Genomic DNA, 17,409 nt, shown 5'->3' with positions numbered 1-17,409 from the left:
GTTGCTGTGAAGGAATTTTGTAGGTGTGGTCAACATCGACAATCGGTTGACTTTAAGTAAAGAGCACCCTCCATAATGTGGGTGAGTCTTGTCCACTCAATTGAAGGCCTTAAAAGCAAAAACTGAGGTTTCCAGGAGAAATAGATATTCTGCCTCAAGACTGTAATGTAGAAGTCCTGCTTGAGGTTGCAGCTTGCCGACCTGCCCTACAAATTTTAGACTTGCCACCTTGCCAGCCCTCACAATCTCATGAGATAATTCCTCAAAATAAATCGTGTGTGTGTGTGTGTGTGTGTGTATCCTGTTCTGTTACTCTGGAGAACCTTAACTAAATAAATATTTTTCCATTTATTCAGGTTTTCTTTATTGTCTTTCAATGACATTGTCCAGTTTACAGTGTACAAAGTCTTGCATTTCTATTGTTAAATTCATTCCTAAGTATTTTATTCTTTATAATGCTATTATAAACAAAATTGTTTATTGCTACGGTATAGAAGTACAATTGATTTTCGTGTAATGATCTTTCATCCTACAACTTTGCTGAACTCATTTATTAGCTCTAATATATTTTTTAGAAGATTTATTAGGATTTTGCATATGCAAGATTATGTCATCTGAGAATAGAGATAGTTTTACTTCTTCCTTTCCAATCTGGATGCCTTTTATTTCATTGTGTTGCCTAATTGCCCTGGCTACACCCTCCAGTCAATGTTGGATAGAAGCGGTAGCTTTCTTTTTAACTTTATAATTTGCAATTATTTCAGACTTAGAAAAAAGCTGTAAGACTAGTACAGAAAGCTCCCATGTACCCTTATCCCACATTCACCAAGAGTTCATATTTTGTTCCATTTGCTTTCTCATTCTCTCTCTCTCCCTCTCACTTGTAGGTGCATATGTATTTATTATATATAAAAATAATATTTTTATCAACTATGTCTAAGTAAGTTGCATACAGCTTACCCCTTTACCCCTAAATACTTCATTCTGTATTTCATAACCACAGCATAATTACTGTATAATTATTATAGACTCTTACATAACCAAAGTATAACTATCAACATCAGAAATGTTAATGTTAATACGATAATATTATTTTATCTAAGGTCTTATTCGAATCTCACCAATTGTCCTCATGATGTTTTTTCTGATCCAGGATCCAGTCTAGGATCCCACGTGGCATTCGTTCTCATGTCTCTTTGGTTCCCTTTAATCTGGAACATTCCTCTGCTTTTCTTGGCCTTTCATGACATGGACATTTTTGAAGAGTGCAGGCCAGGTGTTTGGCGGAACGTCCTCAGGTTGGATTTGTCCGATGTTTTCTCAGGGTGCGATTTGGGTTATGTGGTATTGGGAGGCTACCAGGCCCTCTCTGTGCTTCTTATCAGGAGGCAAGTGTTCTTGTTTTGTCCCTTCACTGTGATGTTAACTTTAAGCATTTGGTTAAGGTGGTGACTGCCAGTTTCTCAAGTGGACAGTTATTATTTTTCCCTTTGTAACTAAGAAGTAGCTTGTAGGAAGATACTTTGAAACTAGGTAAATATTCTGTTCCTTATCAAAATGTCACCAAGTCATTGATAATTCTTGCCTAAATCAATGATTACTCTGATGGTTACAAAACAGTGATTCTTCTCCCTCCATGATCCCTCCTACACTCATTCACGGCATTCTCCTGTCAGGAAGAGCTCCTCTGTTCATCTATCTGTATATTCATTATCAGTGTGGACTCAGGGATGTGGATTTTATTCGATGGACTGTAATCCATTATTGTTTTTTTGGCCGCGCCACGCGTGGGATCTTAGTTCCCAGACCAGGGATCGAACCCGCATCCCCTACGTTGGACGATGGATTCTTAACCACTGAACCACCAGGGAAGTCCCTTGGGTAGCTTTTAAAAAAATTTTCCCTTTATGGGAGTTCCCTGGTGGCCTAGTGGTTAGGCTTTCACTGCCGTGACCCGGGTTCAATCCCTGATCAGGGAACTGAGATCCCACAAGCCAAGCAGAGCACGGCCAAAAAAGAAAAATCTTTCCTTTTAATATAGCTATGTTATTCATTTGAAATACACTTGGGAGAATTTGTTTGTATTCAGTTTTAGCTTTTCACCCCATCCTGTTGATTTTTTTTTTAGTACGTAAAATAGCAATATGTGTCCAGAAGTCAAAACTACATCAGAAGAGACATCCAGAGGAGCGTCACTCCCTCTCGTATCCCTATCACCCAGTTCCCTCCTACCCCTTTAGGTAACCAGTTTCATTAGTTGCCTTCTCTTCCTTTTTTCTTTTAAAATGAGCTTTATTGGGGTATAATTTACAGACAATAAATGACCCCACTTTAAGGGTACAGTTCAATGAGTTTTGACAAATGCATACCCCTTATAACCACCCTCCAGTCAAGATACAGGCCGTTTCCATCAGCCCAGAGGCCCCTCTGGGTTCCCTCTGCAGCCGGTGCCCCTCGCCCAGCCCCAGGTGACTGCCCACCTGCTTGCTGTCACCATGAAGACGGTGAGCATCTTTTCACTTGCTATTGCCGTTTCTTTTTTTTTTCCTTTTTAAAAAAATTTTTATTGGCGTATAATTGATTTACAATGTTGTGTTGCTATTGCCATTCTTATTCGTCTTTTGTGACATTGCGTATTCGAATCTTTTTTTAAAATTTAATTTATTAATGGCTGTGTTGGGTCTTTGTTTCTGTGCGAGGGCTTTCTCTAGTTGCGGCAAGGGGGGGGGCCACTCTTCATCGCGGTGCGCGGGCCTCTCACTATCGCGGCCTCTCTTGTTGCGGAGCACAGGCTCCAGACGCGCAGGCTCAGTAATTGTGGCTCACGGGCCCAGTTGCTCCGCGGCACGTGGGATCTTCCCAGACCAGGGCTCGAACCCGCGTCCCCTGCACCGGCAGGCAGACCCTCAACCACTGCGCCACCAGGCAAGCCCCTGGATTTTTGATGAAGTCTAATTTATCAATTTTTCCTTTTATGATTGTTTTTTGTCTCCTGTCCAAGAAAACTTTGCATAGACCAAGGTCACAAAGGTTTTCCCCCATGTTTTATTTATATATAGTTTTAGTTTTAGCTTTTACTTTTAGGTCTACAACCCATGTCAAGTTCATTTTTCTGTGTGGTCTAAGTAAGGCGTATAAGTTTCCTGTGGCTGCTGTAACAAAGTTCCACAAACTGAGTGGCTAAAACAATAGACATTTCTTCTCGCCTTTTAAGATGATAAAACTATTCTGGGAGTAGATAGAGGTGATGGTTGCACAACATTGCGAATATACTCAATGCCACTGAAATGTGCATTTTTAAATGGTTAATGGTTATTTTTATGTTATGTGAATTTTTCCTCAGCTGAAAAAAAAATTGAAAATAAAAAACAAAATCCCCCAGTGAGAGACCACACGTGCCATCTCAGGTTGCATATGTCCCCCAGCCCCTTGAGGAGTGACAGTGCGCTGTGCGCGAAGCCTGGGAGCCAGGACTCTCACCTGGTGGTGGTGCTGCAAAATGGGAGGGGCCTGGGGGGGGGAGTCTGCCACTGTCTGGAAAATTAATTATGCCTTTCCTGGCGGTCCAGTGGTTAGGACTTGGCACTTCCACTGCAGCGGCACGGGTTCCATCCCTGGCTGGGGAACTAAGATCCCGCAGGCCGCATGGCGGGGCCAAAAAATTTTAAAAAGATTTAAAACGGAGGAGGCTCTGTATGCACAGATCTGGAGAGACACGTAGGCTGCTGGGGGATGTATTGTTAAGCGACAAACGCGGATGCTTTGTTGGGGCAACTGGACCCGGAGGGTGAAGAGCTGGCCCTGCCCCTCCCGCTCATTCCCGGCACTTGCCTCTCTGACCTTTCCTCCCTTCCCCGCCTTCCCCTCTCTCCTTCCCTCCCTTCCACCCCACTCACCTCCAGCCTGCCTGCCTGTGTCGCCACACCTGCTCTTCTCACCGCCTAGCCCACCCCCCCGCAAACACTAGTCCCCAGAAGCCTTGGTGACCACTCAATGGACTTGGTGACCTCGTGTAGTTCTAAAGCATCAGATAATACCTGTCCCAGCAGCCCCCAACTTTCCTCTGCGGCCCCCAGACCCCTCCCCTACACGCCACAGTCACACGAGTTCAAGGTCCCGAGGAGAGGGCCCCCAGCACGACAGTGCCCCTCCTGGCAGGAGTGCTGGCCTGCGCTGGCCTCCAGGAGAAGTAGGGAGCCCAAGACTGCCCAGCAGAAAGCTGGCCCTGCCGCAGCCCTTTCTTAGGATGAGGGGCTCCTCCCTTGGGCCCCGCCAACCATGGTGTCTCTTCCATCCCTCCAATGGCCACAGGGAAGGGGGTCTCCTCCCCTGACAGTCTCCCTGCCCCCTTGACCCTGACCCCAGACGTCTCCCTTCTTCCCAGCCTGACTTCCCAGCAACTTAGGGCTGTTTCTAAACACCAGCTCCTTCCCTGACAGGACCCAAGATTGGGCCTCAAGGGGCTTGTTTTCCAGAAGCTGCCGGGCCAAAGGCGGCTCCCTCAAATCATCCAGTCCTGGGTGAGCTGGCTGAGGGGCTCCGTCTCCCGAGGAAGCCTCCTCTTCTGGTGGCTTCTCAAACAGGGCAGGAGGCGGTTGGCGCAGGCCAGAGGATCCCCTCCCCAGGGTTCCTGGAACCCAACAAAAAGCCCCATCGACTTCCTCAGAGTTGTTCCCCACATCCAGGACTGAGGGTCAGGCCTGGCCACCCCTCCCTGCTGTGCCCCAGGTGCCCAGGCCTAGTCTACCCTCCTCCCTCCTCCAAGTGACCCTGGACGGCCCCGCCCCAGACACAGGGTAAGGAAGCCCAAGTGACAGCTCCTAGCTGCCAGATGGGCCTCCCCAGGCCACAGCTGAACAGGACAGAGGGCCCTGCCGCAGAGGAGGAAGGCACAAGAGCCTGTGCACCCGGCAACGCCCGCCACCACCGTCAGATCTGCACACTGGCCAGGGAGGTGGGCCGGACCCAGAGCTGAGACGCTCCCTGCCGGCTGGGGTCTGTCCCGTCCCCTCTGCCAGGTCTCAGGCAAGGGGAATAAGGGGGGAGCAGGGGTGGTGAGCTTACCTTCCTCAGCCTCCCGGAGCCGGGCCCAGGGGAACCAGGGGAGCTGGCCGCCAAGGCGGGGCAGGAAGCAGGAGCACGCGCCCCCAAGCCAGGTTCCCCCGCTTGGGGCCGCGACAGCGACCAGCCCCAGGGCAGCCTGAGCAGAGCTGGCCGTGGGTGGGGTGGGCAAGCCGTGAGTACAGGCATCCACAGCGGCCTTCCCGTGCCCAGACTGGGGAGAGATGCTGCGACAGGGACACAGGGTGGCTGGGAGCCACAGGACAGCCGTGTCCCTTATAGAACGGGCAGCTAGGAGACACAAAGGAGCCCAAAGTCCTGGGCGGGAAGCACGGGGGGGAATGCCCTTCCTACCCACGTAGGTGCCGCGGTGGGGACGAGATGGGTCCCTTCCACCCTCCCACCCCTGCCAGACACACTTTCTTGCAAGACACAGAGAGCAGAGATATTGTATAGTTCCATTAATGTGAAACTTCCAGAATAGGCAAATCCATACAGACAGAGAGTAAACTAGGGGGTGCGAGGGGCTGGGGGGCGGCTGCTAATGGACGTGGGGTCTCCTTTCGGGGTGATTCACATTATGAACGTACTAAGTACCCCTGGATGGTACGCTTTCAAATGGTCACAATGGTGAATTTTATGTTATGTGAATTTTACCTCAACAGCAAAAAAATCTTTAAAATAAAACGCACAACAGGTGCTCCAGCTCTGACGCGTGTATCTCTTTGTCGTAAAAGAAAAAGGCGGTGAACAACAGCGCCAGGGGCAGGGGCTGAGCAGGCCCCGTCACGTCTTGGGAGCGGGGAGCCGGGCGCCCGGAATCCTGGGGACGTAGGGAGGGGGCCGCAGGGAGCCGGAGGAGCTGGGGCCGCGCTGCTGCCCCGTCACCGGATCTGGCGCAGGACCGGGGCACAGAGAAGGAAAAGCGAGCTGAGCAGGGCCGGGCGGGCCTCCCGCCGCGCAGCCAGGCCGGCTCCCACTCAGCGCTCGAGGGCTTCTGTACCGTGTACTTGTCCCACTTCTTCTCAGGGTCGTAGGGCTCCCAGCGGCTGGCAGGGAAGATGTGCTTGTTCTTCTCGTACCAGCTCCGCAGCACCACCTTGCCCGCGTGCGACTGAGGACGGGAGGAGGGCCGGGCGCTGCAGCTTAGGGCTCAGGGCCACGCGGCTGGCCCCCTCCTACCCACGCGGCGCCCCCGCCCACCGTACCTCATCCTTCTCCACGGTGGCGTCGCTGAGCAGCCGCACGTCATCGTGAACGTCGAAATTGAAGAGGGGCCCTGCAGGGACAAGGAGACAAGAGGCCAGGCCCCCTCAGCTGCCGCCCTGTGACAGGGGCAAGTGGCTGGGGGGCGGGGCCGGGCACACTCACCGCTCTTCCCTCGCGCCTTGGTGACGATGAAGTCATAGAAGCTGTGGTGCTAGGAGCAGACGGCAGGAAAGCGACGGCAGGTGAGCCATCTCGGCCGCCTGCAAGCTGGGCTCCAGCCCTGCCCACCTGAGCCGAAGACCCAGAGCAGGCGAAGACCCAGAGCAGGCGGGGCCCCCCTCGAAGCCCCCGGGTGTGCCACAGCCCGAGACCCTCCCCGCAACCCGGGCGGGGCTGCGGGGACAGAGAAGGGACTCACGTGGGGTATGATTAGGTCCTCCTTGATGTACATGAGCTGCTCCACCCCTGCCGACCTGAGGGAGAAAGGACCAGGAAGCAGGTGGCCAAGGACACCGGGGCACCAGAGCCAGGAGGCAGAGGCCCGCGATGCTGGGAGGGGGATGGGAAAGGGGGCCCGGCCCCCTTCTCAGGAGTGCGGCGCCCAGCGTGCCGCGAGCAGCAGCTGCCACCTGGGGTCCCGAGCGCCAGGGCTGAGGCTGCAGACTCCGGTGCACCCCGTCGCACGCCCGCGCAGCCCCACCTGAGCTCGCTGAAGTCTTTGCGCAGGATCTCGAGGGCCTTCTGCAGGAACTGCTGCATCGTGTTGCCCTTTTTCATCTGTGTGAGTGACCCGAGAAGAGGCGAGAGGGAAACCGTGTGGGGAAACCAACCGAGGAGTTGGGAAGGGAGGACGGAAGCCCGGAACCCTCCTCCCTGCTCCCCCCGAACCCCCAGGGGCCACCCACACCAAGGGGCCTGAGGGCTCTGTCGGGATTGACAGCTCCTTCCCACCGAGTCCAAAGGAGGCTGGGCCCGAAGGGCGAGGGGCATGGGGCACGGGGCGCAGGCCCCGCAGCGTCACCTTGACTGTGCGCCGGTGCCCAGAGCCATCCCAGTAACTGAAGGTGATCTCGATCTCCTCGCCTACAAAACAGAATTGCCTCTTGGCCTCCAGACCCCGGTGTCCCCACTCCCTGCCAGCTCCCTGGGGCTCGGGGCACTGCCCAGAGCAGCGTTGGCAGGAGAGCGGGTGTGGCTCCCAGCCCCGGGCCACGTGCATCCCGCTCCAGGAGCCCTCACTCTTGATCTTCTCCTGCTTGGCTTCCCACTCCTGCCGTAGCTCCTCCCGGAGCCGATTCTCCTCCTCCTAGAAGAGAAAGAGGCAAAGGAGGGAGGCCCAGGGCTGCCCAGGGGGGCACGCAGGGCCCCACTTCCTGAGCAAAAGCCTCTGCCAGGGTCGGGGTCAGGCCGCCTTTACCTCCCGGTCTCGGTCAGGCAAGAAGCTCGTGTCCACATCTGGGTTCTTCCCCAGTTTCCTCTTCTTTGCGGTGATCTCTGGAGCAAAAGGAAACACAAGGGTTTCTGTGGTGGCCTCAGCCTTCCCGAGTCGCCCCTGTGGCCCCTTGTTCCCTTGGGCAAGGCCTGCACTGTCCAGCGAGCAGCCGCTTACTTTCTGTGGCTGGGTCAATTTACACTGAAATTACTCAAACAGAATTAAGTTTGGTGCCCAGCCACACGAGCCCCACACACCTGCCCAGGGACCGCACAGCTGGTTCCCACTCAGTCGGCCACCGAAAGCGAGCCCCCCACTCAACTTTGCCGTGGTGAAGACTTGGCCCTTTCCCTCCTGCCCCAACTTGTGAGGTCCGGGACCCCGAATGCGGCGGGCCGTCGAGGCTGTTGGTAGATGTGCTTCTCCACTTGAGAGCCAGAAGCCAGGACAGAGCTCTGCCAGCGGGACCGCACCCCGTCCGCAGCCTGCCCTCACCTTCCCTCTCCAGCTCCTCCTCGTCTATGGTCGCCTCCTCCTCCTCCTCGCCTGCCTCGTCTTCTTCCTCCAGGGTGAAGGACAGGCTGGAGATCTTCCGCTTGGCCTCCTTCTTGCGCTCCTTCTCGCGCAGCTTCTCCAGCTTCCTGCCAAGGCATGGGTGGCCGTCATGCATGTCCCCACCCCCGAGGCCCCTTCCCCGACCCAGAGCCACCTGTGTGCTCAGTGCGGGTCCCACTCAGCGCAGTCCCAGAGGAGTCCTACTGGCCCAGGGCACTTCAAGTTCACGGGCAGGGCTCTGATGATGACGAAGGGTCTCCCTCCCCTTCCACGTGCAGCACCAGCCTGACCCGCCCCCAAGCACGAGCCCTGCCCCCCGCCCGGAGGGGGAGGCCGCCGGCTGGGAGGAGGCGACCCACAGCTGCAGCTCCTTCGACTGCTCCTTCTTCGCCAGCTGCTTCTCCCGCTCCTTCACCAGGGCCTCCTGCTTCGCCTTCATGTCGTTCAGCGTCACAAGACCTGCGAGGTGAGGAGACGCGGGGGCAAGAGGCGGTCACCCAGAGTCAGCCGCGCAGCCGGCCTCAGCCCGGGAGCGGGGACACGCGCGCCTTGCTCACCCACGGTGCTGGACTTGAGCTCCGCCTCCACGGCATCGTAGTGCGCAGAGAACTTCTTGTCAATGTTGGATTTCATTATGTTCTCCTGTCCGGGAGGGAAGGCAGCAGTGAGGGCCACCTGCCACCGCACCATGCACGTGGGGACCTGGGTTCTAGTCCCAGGTGTGTCCCTAGACTCACTATGATGTGACCTTGGGAAAGACATGTCCCCTTCCCTTGACTGATGGAAGGCTCCACGGGGCTGTGAGAGGATCTTCCAGTGCCAAGGGGACCAAGTGGGGCCGTTTCCCCGCGCCATCTGCGCTGCTCCGGCCCCTCCACAGGTCCCGCTGGGAACCAGAGCTCACTCAGTGGTCTGGAGCCGTGGGTCCTCCCTGCCGTTGGTGTTGTTCTTCACGCCCAGCTCTTAAGCTGAAGCTCTGGAGACCCAAGGCAAGGAGTGACAAGGGGAGCAGAGAGTGGCTGACGGCCGAGCCCCTCACCGAGCAATGCTGCTCCCTCTTGGCCCCAGATGTTGCCAACAGCTTCCCACGAGGCCTCCTCACTCCAGCCCAGTCCCATCCCACTTGGTACCAAGCAGGTCCCTCTCTGGCCAGCAGCCTCCACAGGAGGTGGCCAGCAGAGAAATGTACCTCCGTCCCGCCACTGAGTTCGCACTGAGACGGTGGGGCTGGGGCATGAGTGTAAACCGAGGCAGCACCAGGCCTTGGCAGGCAGCCGCTTCCTTGGGCCCGGCTGCCACAGCACCTAAGGCCTGCTCTCCCCTTGCGCCGAGTCCCTCCTCTTCCACCGAGTCGCCCCCAAAGGCCGAAGTGGAGGGCGCCTTCCTTCCTGACGGCCCACTGCCATTGGCCACTCACTGAAGAAGCCCTTAGTGAACCGCGAGCACCCCAGACCTTCCTGCCTTTGTCCCGTGGAAAGGGCTCCAAAATGAGTCCGGTGCATTGGCTGGGGCCCACCCTTCCTGATATCCATTGAGTCTGGGCCTGACTCTCAGGGCTGAAGGGCCAGAGAAAGAATGCTCGGTGCCCTCAACGGTCGCCCCAATGCCAAAAATGTAACCACTGAGTGTGGCTCCTTCCTGCTGGAGGCTTGTCACAACCTACCTCCTCTCAGCCTTCTGCGTCCATTTTACAGATGAACAGACTGTCGCCGGCTCATTTCCGCCCCTTGCTAGAGATCGGCGAGCAACGGTCCCAACCCCACCTCGCCGCCCGCGCTCTGCTCCCGCTCCCCGGGGCCCCGCGAGACCCCGGGCGGCGGGAGCAGAGCACGGGCGGCGGGCCGCGCGCATGCGCCGAGGCGCCCCGGCCCGGCTCGCACCTCCGCGATCCTCTGCTTCATCTGCTCCATCTGCTCGCGCTGCTTCTCCCGCTTCTTCATCAGGTGCATGGCGCGGCCCGCCTCGCTCGCGGCACCCTTGTACTGAGCCATGGCGGCGGCGACAGCGGTCCGGCCGAGTCTCAGGGGCTGCGCCGGCTGCAGAGACGGCCTTTTAGTCAACTAACCTCAGCGCCCTGACGTCCGCCTCCAGGAGAAGCGCGGTCACCGCGCCCCGCCCCCGGCACGTGACTTCCCACCGCCCCGCCCCGCTAGCGGCCCCGCCCCGCCGGCCGCCGGAAGCTGGACGCCGGTCCCTCTCTTTATAGGTTCCCCATCAGTTCCTCAACAATAACCGCCGGTACGAGGCTGGGTCCCCAGTCCTGCTTCCCTCTGTTGACCCCAAGGCTGGGCCCCCGGGCCCTTCACGTCCTCGATGTTGATCCCAGTCTAAGGGCAGATCACCCCAATCCCCTCGCTGCCTCCCTGCCTGAGGGCGCCCTGGTTCCCCCTGCTTCCTTGGCTTTGACTCCCCTCCCAAGACGGGGCCCCAGTCCCGCGTTTCCCCAGGCCACGAGGCTGGGCCTGCGCTTCTGCTTCCTCCACTTCAGCCCCCACCCCAGGCCAAACCCCTCTCCCTCGAGTCCTCTCACATTAACCCCTTGGGCAGGGTGATGTGACCTGTTTCCTCTATAGGCCCTTTCAGTTCAGGGGCTCTGCAATTTCCTGATGAAGAAAGTCACCTCTTAGAGCCATCAGGAGCAAAGCTAAGCCACACGCAGTCCCGAGCCTGGGTAGGAGAGCAGGACAGCCCAGGGAGCCAAGGCCCCGCCCCAGATGCAGCTTTGGGGAAATAAAACTAACGATATGGGCTCAGGTTTCAACACAGTTTTATTGGGAGGTTTTGTTTTCTGTGAAATACACTAGAGGCTGGGGAAGGGGACACATTCACTTTGCGAGATAAGGGTCTCCCACCACTAAGGGGAAGGAATAGGGCAGGGCACACGGGGTTTGGATCCATTTTCCCACCTCCTTCTGCTTTGCTCACATGTCTTTTCTCTCTCAGCAAGTACCAGCAAACACAAAGACAAGAAACAAAAACCAAATCAACCTCCAACGGGGCCACACCCAAGCCCTCTTCCTTCCCAGGCTGCACCAGGGTCGCCAGGGTTAGGAAGGCCAGGCCAGGGTAGCTGCTCCCCAGCCCCAGGCCGCACCGTGAGGCCGCGGGGCACAGTGCCCCCTTCTCACACAGGGTGGGCCCAAGTTAATAAATTAGAATAAATTACGGGAGTGGGGTAGGGAAAGGACTGCAACTTTGTGCTGGGAGGGCCCCTTCTCTCCAACACACAAGAGCTGGTGGGGGGAGGCAGGGGGCATCTCCAAAGGCCACTAGAGCGGGGGTAAGAGCGGTGGGGGCAGAAGTCAGCTTTTCCTCCACGTTCCTCCCGAACAGAGCAGAAGACTTAGGGGTGGGGGGAGAGACACACACAAGGAGAGGAACCCCCTTCTCCCAGAATAAGGAAGGGCCAAGAAAGAGGATACTAACCAACCCCCCCCCCCCCCGCCGTCTCCCAAACCATCACTAAGGTTAAGGATTTGGTCAGTGAATCAATGAGGTGGGTGACAGGAATGTGGTGGGGGAAGCAGAGAAATGCTGGAAACGGGGGTGCCCAGCCACGCCCATCTCCCCAGCCCTTGAGGAGAACAGGCTCAGGTTGGGGCAGAGGGCACCAGGGGCTGGGGCGGGGGTCGGCAATCACTGGTCAGCTTCTCCAAAGACATCATTCTGTTTGCGCTTCATGTTCTCAAAATCAAAAGCGGAGCCTGCCATGCGCTTGTAGATGTCTTTGATGTCGTTGCAGGTTGTCTCAAAGTGTGTGGTGGCATCATAGGAGCAGGAACAGAACACCTGGAAAGAGCCAGCGCCCGGGGCCCGAGATGAGTTGGGCAGGGGCCCTGGGCGGGCAGCCAGGAGCCGGGGCCGGGACAGGCTGCTTACCTGGCTCTCGGAACCATCGTCGATGGGCTCATACAAGTCACTGATGGCCACAAACCTGACGGGCAGATGGAAGGGACGAGACAGGTCTCACAACCAGCCTTGCCCTCCCTGATGCCCACCCTCCGGCTCCTTGGCTCCCTTCCTCCCCCCAGCTTCAGCCCCAGCCCCCCAGCCCCTCACTTCTGGTCAATGGGCTCCAGCAGCTCCAGGGCCGGCTCAACCTCCTTTTCGGGCTCTGCGGTCTCCACCGTGGTGCTGGCGATGGCAATGTACTTGCCCTGCGCGGCCACGTTGTGTGCGTAGGAGATCATGCACACGTAGATGTCTGCCCGCAGGAAGGGCTCGGTTAACGCGGGCACGTGGGGGACCGAGCTCAGTTTCGGCCCGCCCGCCCGCCCTCCCCCCCCAGCCCTGCAGAGCAGGCAGCACCCACGCTGCCGCCCTCCCAGAGGAGAAGAGGCCAAGCCAGCCAATCCCTAGAACCTCAGGTCATGGGGACTGCAGTGTGGGTCCCCGTTCTTCCATGGAGGGATCTGGCAGAGAGCCAGCCCCCAGGCTGAGGGGGACAGGCCTGAGCCACACCAAAGAGAACACGCTGGAGGAAGTCACATGGGGCTTGGCCTACCTGACTTCCTGTTGACCTGGTTCTGGGGGATGATGATTTGGCAGGAGTTGGCATCGTTGGTGTTCTTGATGGGGTGGCTGAGGATACAGATGATACGGATAACCTGGCCAGCCTTCCGCACACGGTCTGGAACGTAGCTGGGGTCACAGATCAGCTGCTTGCAGCGGGCCACCTATGAAAGCACCAAAAGGCCTTGTCCCTATCTAATCACACCCCTCGGTGTTTCAGGGCCCGGACTCACGATGAGGGTTGGCAGCTCCGGCAGGCGGGACACTCCCACAACGTGCAGCTTCCTCCTGCACCTCGGGGAGGGGGGCCCTGATACGCAGATGTCTGCCAACAGGATCGGCTACACAGTCTTCTTCTGGAGCCCCGGTCCCCAGCCTGAGGCCCTCAGAGCCGAGCAGCAGCAGACCCAGCAGAGCCAGGGTCACTGGGAAGAGCACCTCTAAGGAGGGGGCGAACCCCGCCCAGACCAGCGTGCCTGCGCGGCGGGGACGGCTCACCTCTCCCTCAGACTTCACGCCCACCACCTTGCCATTCTCCATGATGATGTCATCCACGGGTTTGTTCAGCATGTAGGTCCCCCCGTAGATGGCACTCAACCTGTGGTGGGGAGAGTGATGGTGAGGGCGCCCTCCCAGGACAAACGGGGACCAGTGCTATTGCACCACCTGCCCCTACCAGCACGAGGGTGCAGAGAAGGCGGCCCCAGGCAGGCAGAGCTCAGGAGACCTGGTGGTCCTTCCCAACTCTGTCACCACCACAGACTCAGGACTGAACCTGGAGCGCTCCTTCCTCTCTGGAGCTTAACGCCAGAGTGTTCTGCAAAGGGCTAGCGTGAGGGTGGCTCCTCACGGAAATGTTCTGGGGGACAGAACGAAGGGCTCTGGAGAATCCGACTCGAGGTTTCCAGGCCCCGCGCACAGTCCTAGCACTGCCTGACTCAGGCCAGGAACCAAGCAAGCCCCCACTTGTGGTCCTTCAACTCTGCACGTCAATACCCCACCGTAGTGCCATCACCCAAGGATGGTGTGAAATGAACTAGGACCACAGTGGGAAGGTACAAAACGCTGTGGAGATACCCAAGGGGGCCGTTTCCATCGTTGGCCTCAGTCCTTCTTGGGACCGCCAACCGACTGAAGCCACGCCCTTACCTTGCAAAGCCCTGGGGCAGCTCGCCAAGGCCATAGAGTGGGTACAGATACGGGCTCTTGCCATACCGGGCCAGGGACTCGCTGTACAACTTGATGCGGTTGATGGTCTCAAGACAGGGCTGGTCCAGGTAGCTGGGGGGATGGGGTCAGAAGAGGCTCCAACAGCAGGACCCCCAGTGCACCCCACCCAGGCACCAGGCCAGCCTTCCCACCACCCTCAATGGCCCAGGGAAGACCACGGGTCAAATGTAGGGAAGAGACAGAAAAGGCGACAGGCAAGCGAGCACGAGGCTGAGTACGAGAGGCCAGCAGGCAGGAGCAGGGAGGGCAGGGTGCGGGCCGGACGAGAGGTGCTCTGCCATGCCGGTTTCCCCTCACTCATCGGTGCGGTAGAGCGCCAGGGCGTGGCCGGTGAAGTCGATGACATCCTGGCCCAAGTCAAACTTCCGGTAGACGTCACGCATGCTGGTGTTCTGGGGGTCGACGCCCTCAAAGGTCTTGGCATCATTCTCATCAAAGTTTGCCACAAACACAAGGAACTTGCGGAAGCGCCGTTTCTCAAACATGCCCATCAGATCTACGCAGGCAACGTGAAAACAATCATTGCACCACAGACAATGAAACTCTCCATCCCACCAAGCAGGCGGAGCAAGCAGGCACCCTAGCTCCCAGCTGAGTTCTCTTGCTGACCCCCATGTGACCTCAGATTAACCCCTCTGTGCTTCTTGGCCTCAGTTTCCCCATATGTATGAAGAGCGAGTCGGGCTGGACAGGCTCTGAGGGCCCTCCCGGCTCCGACACCTGGGGATGTTTCACTAATCAGATGGAGCCCCTGTCAAAACCTGAAGTCTGTCAAGGACCCCACATCCCTTCCGCACGCGGACTCCCCTCCTGGCAACCAGTGGGAGGCATGGCCCAGGGCACAGAGGGACGACAGAGCAAGGGGCTTCTGGTACGGCATGAGGAACGTGACCTTGGGCAAGGGGCGCCCTGCTCTGGACAGCTGCCCCCCCCCCCACGATTCCCTGGCTCAGGGGACCCGCACTCACTAGAAGCCAAGGCTTCGGTCTCGGTGGACGGTACTTTGTAGATCTTGCCCCCCTTGTAGACAAAGCTGCCCTCCACCACCTTGAAGTCCAGATAGCGTGTCACCTCTGTATACAGTAGCATCTTCACCAGCTGTCCTGCGGGGTGGTGTGGGCAAGGCAACAGAGTCAGCGTGGCTCACTCCAGAAGCTCTAGCTGGTCTGGCTGCCCTTCTCTGGAGTCTGACCCTCCTCTGGTCATCCCAATCACCCCCCATAATACCTCCTTCATCTCCCTCACCGTTGGCCATGAGGAATTTGGGGATCAAGTCAACGTTCCAGTCTCGGCCCCGGCCCATCGTCTCAGGGGGCCCCTCCAGCAATTGAAAACGCTTATACAGCTGCAGGCAGGAGAGAGAGACAGAGATGCACCTCAAGGACCCCCCCTCCCGCCCCCACCCCCCGCCCAGAAAACCTGGGGAGCTGCTTCGTTCTGCACCCCACGCGCGAGGTTAACAAGGGATGGGCCTGGGCCCCAAGCACCCTACCTCCTCCAGGGGGGTGATGGAGGAGCTCTCGCCCCCATAGTAGGGGTTCCGGTCCATATGCAGCACCTTCTTCCCGTTCACGGACATGATACCCGACAGGATACATTCCTGGGCGAGGGGCGACGTTCACTGCACTCCTACCTGCCCACATTCCCACCAGCAGCGCTGATGTATTCCCCACCCCAACCCTGAGAGGAGAGCAAAGCTGGAAGGACTGTGCCCCAACGGACAGCTCCTTCCATCCGTGGCTGGTCGCCTTGCCTAAAATTGGCGGTGGTGCTTCATTTGACCACGGTTTCCTTTCATAACCTTGCTGGGCAAAAAGGTGAACAAGGAAGAGAGTATCCAGCAGACACACGCACGGTCTTCCAGCAACCCAGATACCAAGCAAATCATCTACCTATGTAGAGCCCCACAGAAAAGCAGATAAAACACAATGAACCACAGGGAAGACCTAGCTGCACAGCCAAAGGGACCCAAAAGGGAAGCGAAGAAAGGCTTAGGTAGCATGGTACTGAAATCCCAGGCCCCACCCTGGGCTGCTCTTTCCTCAAAGAGGAGAGCCCCTGACCGTGAGCCTTCCCAGCCACGGGAGGGGCTTCTGCGCCCGACTGAAGGGGATGCATCTCTCAAGGCAGCAGTCCGAGGGGGTCTGGGGGAGGGTAAACACCCTCACCAGTCACTGTCACCAGCCCAAGGACAAAGGCTGCAAATACGACTCAGCCTGAGGTCTCCACGGGAAACCGGGGTGGGGTAACGGGAATGTGGTCACTGCCCCCACTGCTGCTCCTTCTGGAACATTCCATGGGTCCCTGGGCCCCGAGGCGGGATGAGGGCCCATCCTGGTGAGGTCCCCCGACCTGACCGGCGGTCCTTGTACTACTACATCCCCACCAGAATTAGCGCAAGATGGTAGGTGATGCTGGGCTGGCCTTGGGTGGGGGCCGGGTGGGCGGGGTCAGGGAGCAACAGGAGACATCGGGGCGAGCGGAGGTGCGTTTTCCGGCCCTGCCGGCCGGAATAGGGAGGACGGGAGGGGCCAGGGGTCGGGGCCCGGGGAGTTGGGGGGGGGGCGGCCAGAAGAGGGGCCGCTTCTTGGAGATGGGCCATGGCAGTGGGTAGAAGCAACGTCGAGGGGGGATGGGCATGGGGCTGTCTTTTCGGGGACACGAACGCCGGGGGCGGCAGCGCCGCGATGGCAATGATGGGAGGATGGGGCCGAGGGCTGCAGCATCCCGGGGAGGAGAGGGCGATGCGGAGCCCCGGACGCCAGAGGCCGCACTTACGGTAAGGCCGGTCCCCAGCACGATCACATCATATTCCTCGTCCATGGTCAGGCCTCGGTGTCAGCGCCCGTCGGCTCCTCCTCCTCCTCCTCCTTCACCGCCGCCGCCGCCGCCGCCGCCGCCGCACTGGACCAAAGATGGCGGCGCTTTGGCCGTAGCCCGACCCCTCCGCCGCATCAAAGAGTCCCGGCCCCTCCCCGCCCCCGCCGCGCCGACCGGGGCCACCGCCTCCCCGGGTTGTCTCCCGTGAGGGTTGCTGGGGCCCGGGCCCCAGCACCAGCGCGGCTCTGCGGGCAGCGCCCGCTCGCCAACGGCCCTGAGGGGTGAGCGGCGGGGCGGGGCGGGGCGGGCGGGGCGGCCCGGCAGCCGGTGCTGAGGTCCGCGAGGGATCCGTGCGCGGGAGCCGCACGCGCCCCGCCCCCCGGGAAGCTCAGCGCGGCCTCGCGGGTTGGGTGCGCGCCGCTGCGGCAGCCCGAGGCGGCCCCCTAGGGACGTGGGGGCGGCCATTGTCGCGGCCGTCTCCAGCCCCTTCCCGGGCGCTGACCGCCCCCGCCCTCCTTTAGTCGGTTAGGGACGCAGCTTGCTAACAACCCTCCCGGCCTCCCCTGGCCCCCGGAAAAGCAGCCCGCAGG

At 58.6% G+C, this 17,409-nt stretch overlaps 2 protein-coding genes across 3 annotated transcripts; both read right to left on the bottom strand.

Annotated features, from left to right (window-relative positions):
* Nucleotides 1-5,500: 5,500 nt before the first annotated feature.
* Nucleotides 5,501-10,376, bottom strand: FAM50A (family with sequence similarity 50 member A). The gene is made up of 13 exons (XM_082376388.1): nucleotides 10,138-10,376; nucleotides 8,815-8,899; nucleotides 8,617-8,716; nucleotides 8,198-8,343; nucleotides 7,688-7,764; nucleotides 7,510-7,576; nucleotides 7,292-7,353; nucleotides 6,971-7,047; nucleotides 6,689-6,743; nucleotides 6,433-6,481; nucleotides 6,270-6,340; nucleotides 6,065-6,175; nucleotides 5,501-5,954 (listed from the first exon to the last, which is right to left on the bottom strand). The coding sequence occupies exons 1-13, from the start codon at nucleotides 10,246-10,248 to the stop codon at nucleotides 5,946-5,948; spliced, it is 1,020 nt and encodes a 339-aa protein (XP_082232514.1). The 5' UTR covers nucleotides 10,249-10,376; the 3' UTR covers nucleotides 5,501-5,945.
* A 631-nt stretch (nucleotides 10,377-11,007) lies between these two features.
* Nucleotides 11,008-16,971, bottom strand: GDI1 (GDP dissociation inhibitor 1). Of its 2 annotated transcripts, XM_082376282.1 has the most exons (11): nucleotides 16,778-16,957; nucleotides 15,492-15,599; nucleotides 15,245-15,344; nucleotides 14,968-15,102; nucleotides 14,297-14,495; nucleotides 13,919-14,050; nucleotides 13,268-13,367; nucleotides 12,762-12,933; nucleotides 12,317-12,461; nucleotides 12,137-12,191; nucleotides 11,008-12,046 (listed from the first exon to the last, which is right to left on the bottom strand). In XM_082376282.1, the coding sequence occupies exons 1-11, from the start codon at nucleotides 16,820-16,822 to the stop codon at nucleotides 11,894-11,896; spliced, it is 1,344 nt and encodes a 447-aa protein (XP_082232408.1). In that variant the 5' UTR covers nucleotides 16,823-16,957; the 3' UTR covers nucleotides 11,008-11,893. The 2 variants fall into 2 exon arrangements, with proteins under 2 accessions (XP_082232408.1, XP_082232407.1); XM_082376281.1 differs by having other exon boundaries at nucleotides 11,008-12,191; nucleotides 16,778-16,971.
* Between the last annotated feature and the right edge of the window lie 438 nt (nucleotides 16,972-17,409).

The sequence above is a fragment of the Balaenoptera borealis genome, assembly GCF_965194805.1.
Source record: "Balaenoptera borealis genome assembly, chromosome: X".
In the NCBI taxonomy this organism is placed as follows: domain Eukaryota; kingdom Metazoa; phylum Chordata; class Mammalia; order Artiodactyla; family Balaenopteridae; genus Balaenoptera; species Balaenoptera borealis.
This window is presented reverse-complemented; position numbering and strand designations above follow the sequence as displayed.

Bases quoted from the DNA above. Each gene is read 5' to 3' on its own strand.
- GDI1 (XM_082376281.1), bottom strand. From the start codon at position 16,822: ATGGACGAGGAATATGATGTGATCGTGCTGGGGACCGGCCTTACC. The intron at 14,496-14,967 runs GTGAGTGCGGGT...TTGCCTGCGTAG, and splicing joins GACCGAAGCCTTGGCTTCTA to ATCTGATGGGCATGTTTGAG. The intron at 12,192-12,316 runs GTGAGGGGCTGG...TCTGCCCGTCAG, and splicing joins CTGGAGCCCATTGACCAGAA to GTTTGTGGCCATCAGTGACT.
- FAM50A (XM_082376388.1), bottom strand. From the start codon at position 10,248: ATGGCTCAGTACAAGGGTGCCGCGAGCGAGGCGGGCCGCGCCATGCAC. The intron at 7,048-7,291 runs GTGACGCTGCGG...TCACTCACACAG, and splicing joins GGCACCGGCGCACAGTCAAG to ATGAAAAAGGGCAACACGAT. The intron at 6,176-6,269 runs GTACGGTGGGCG...TCCCGTCCTCAG, and splicing joins CCACCGTGGAGAAGGATGAG to TCGCACGCGGGCAAGGTGGT.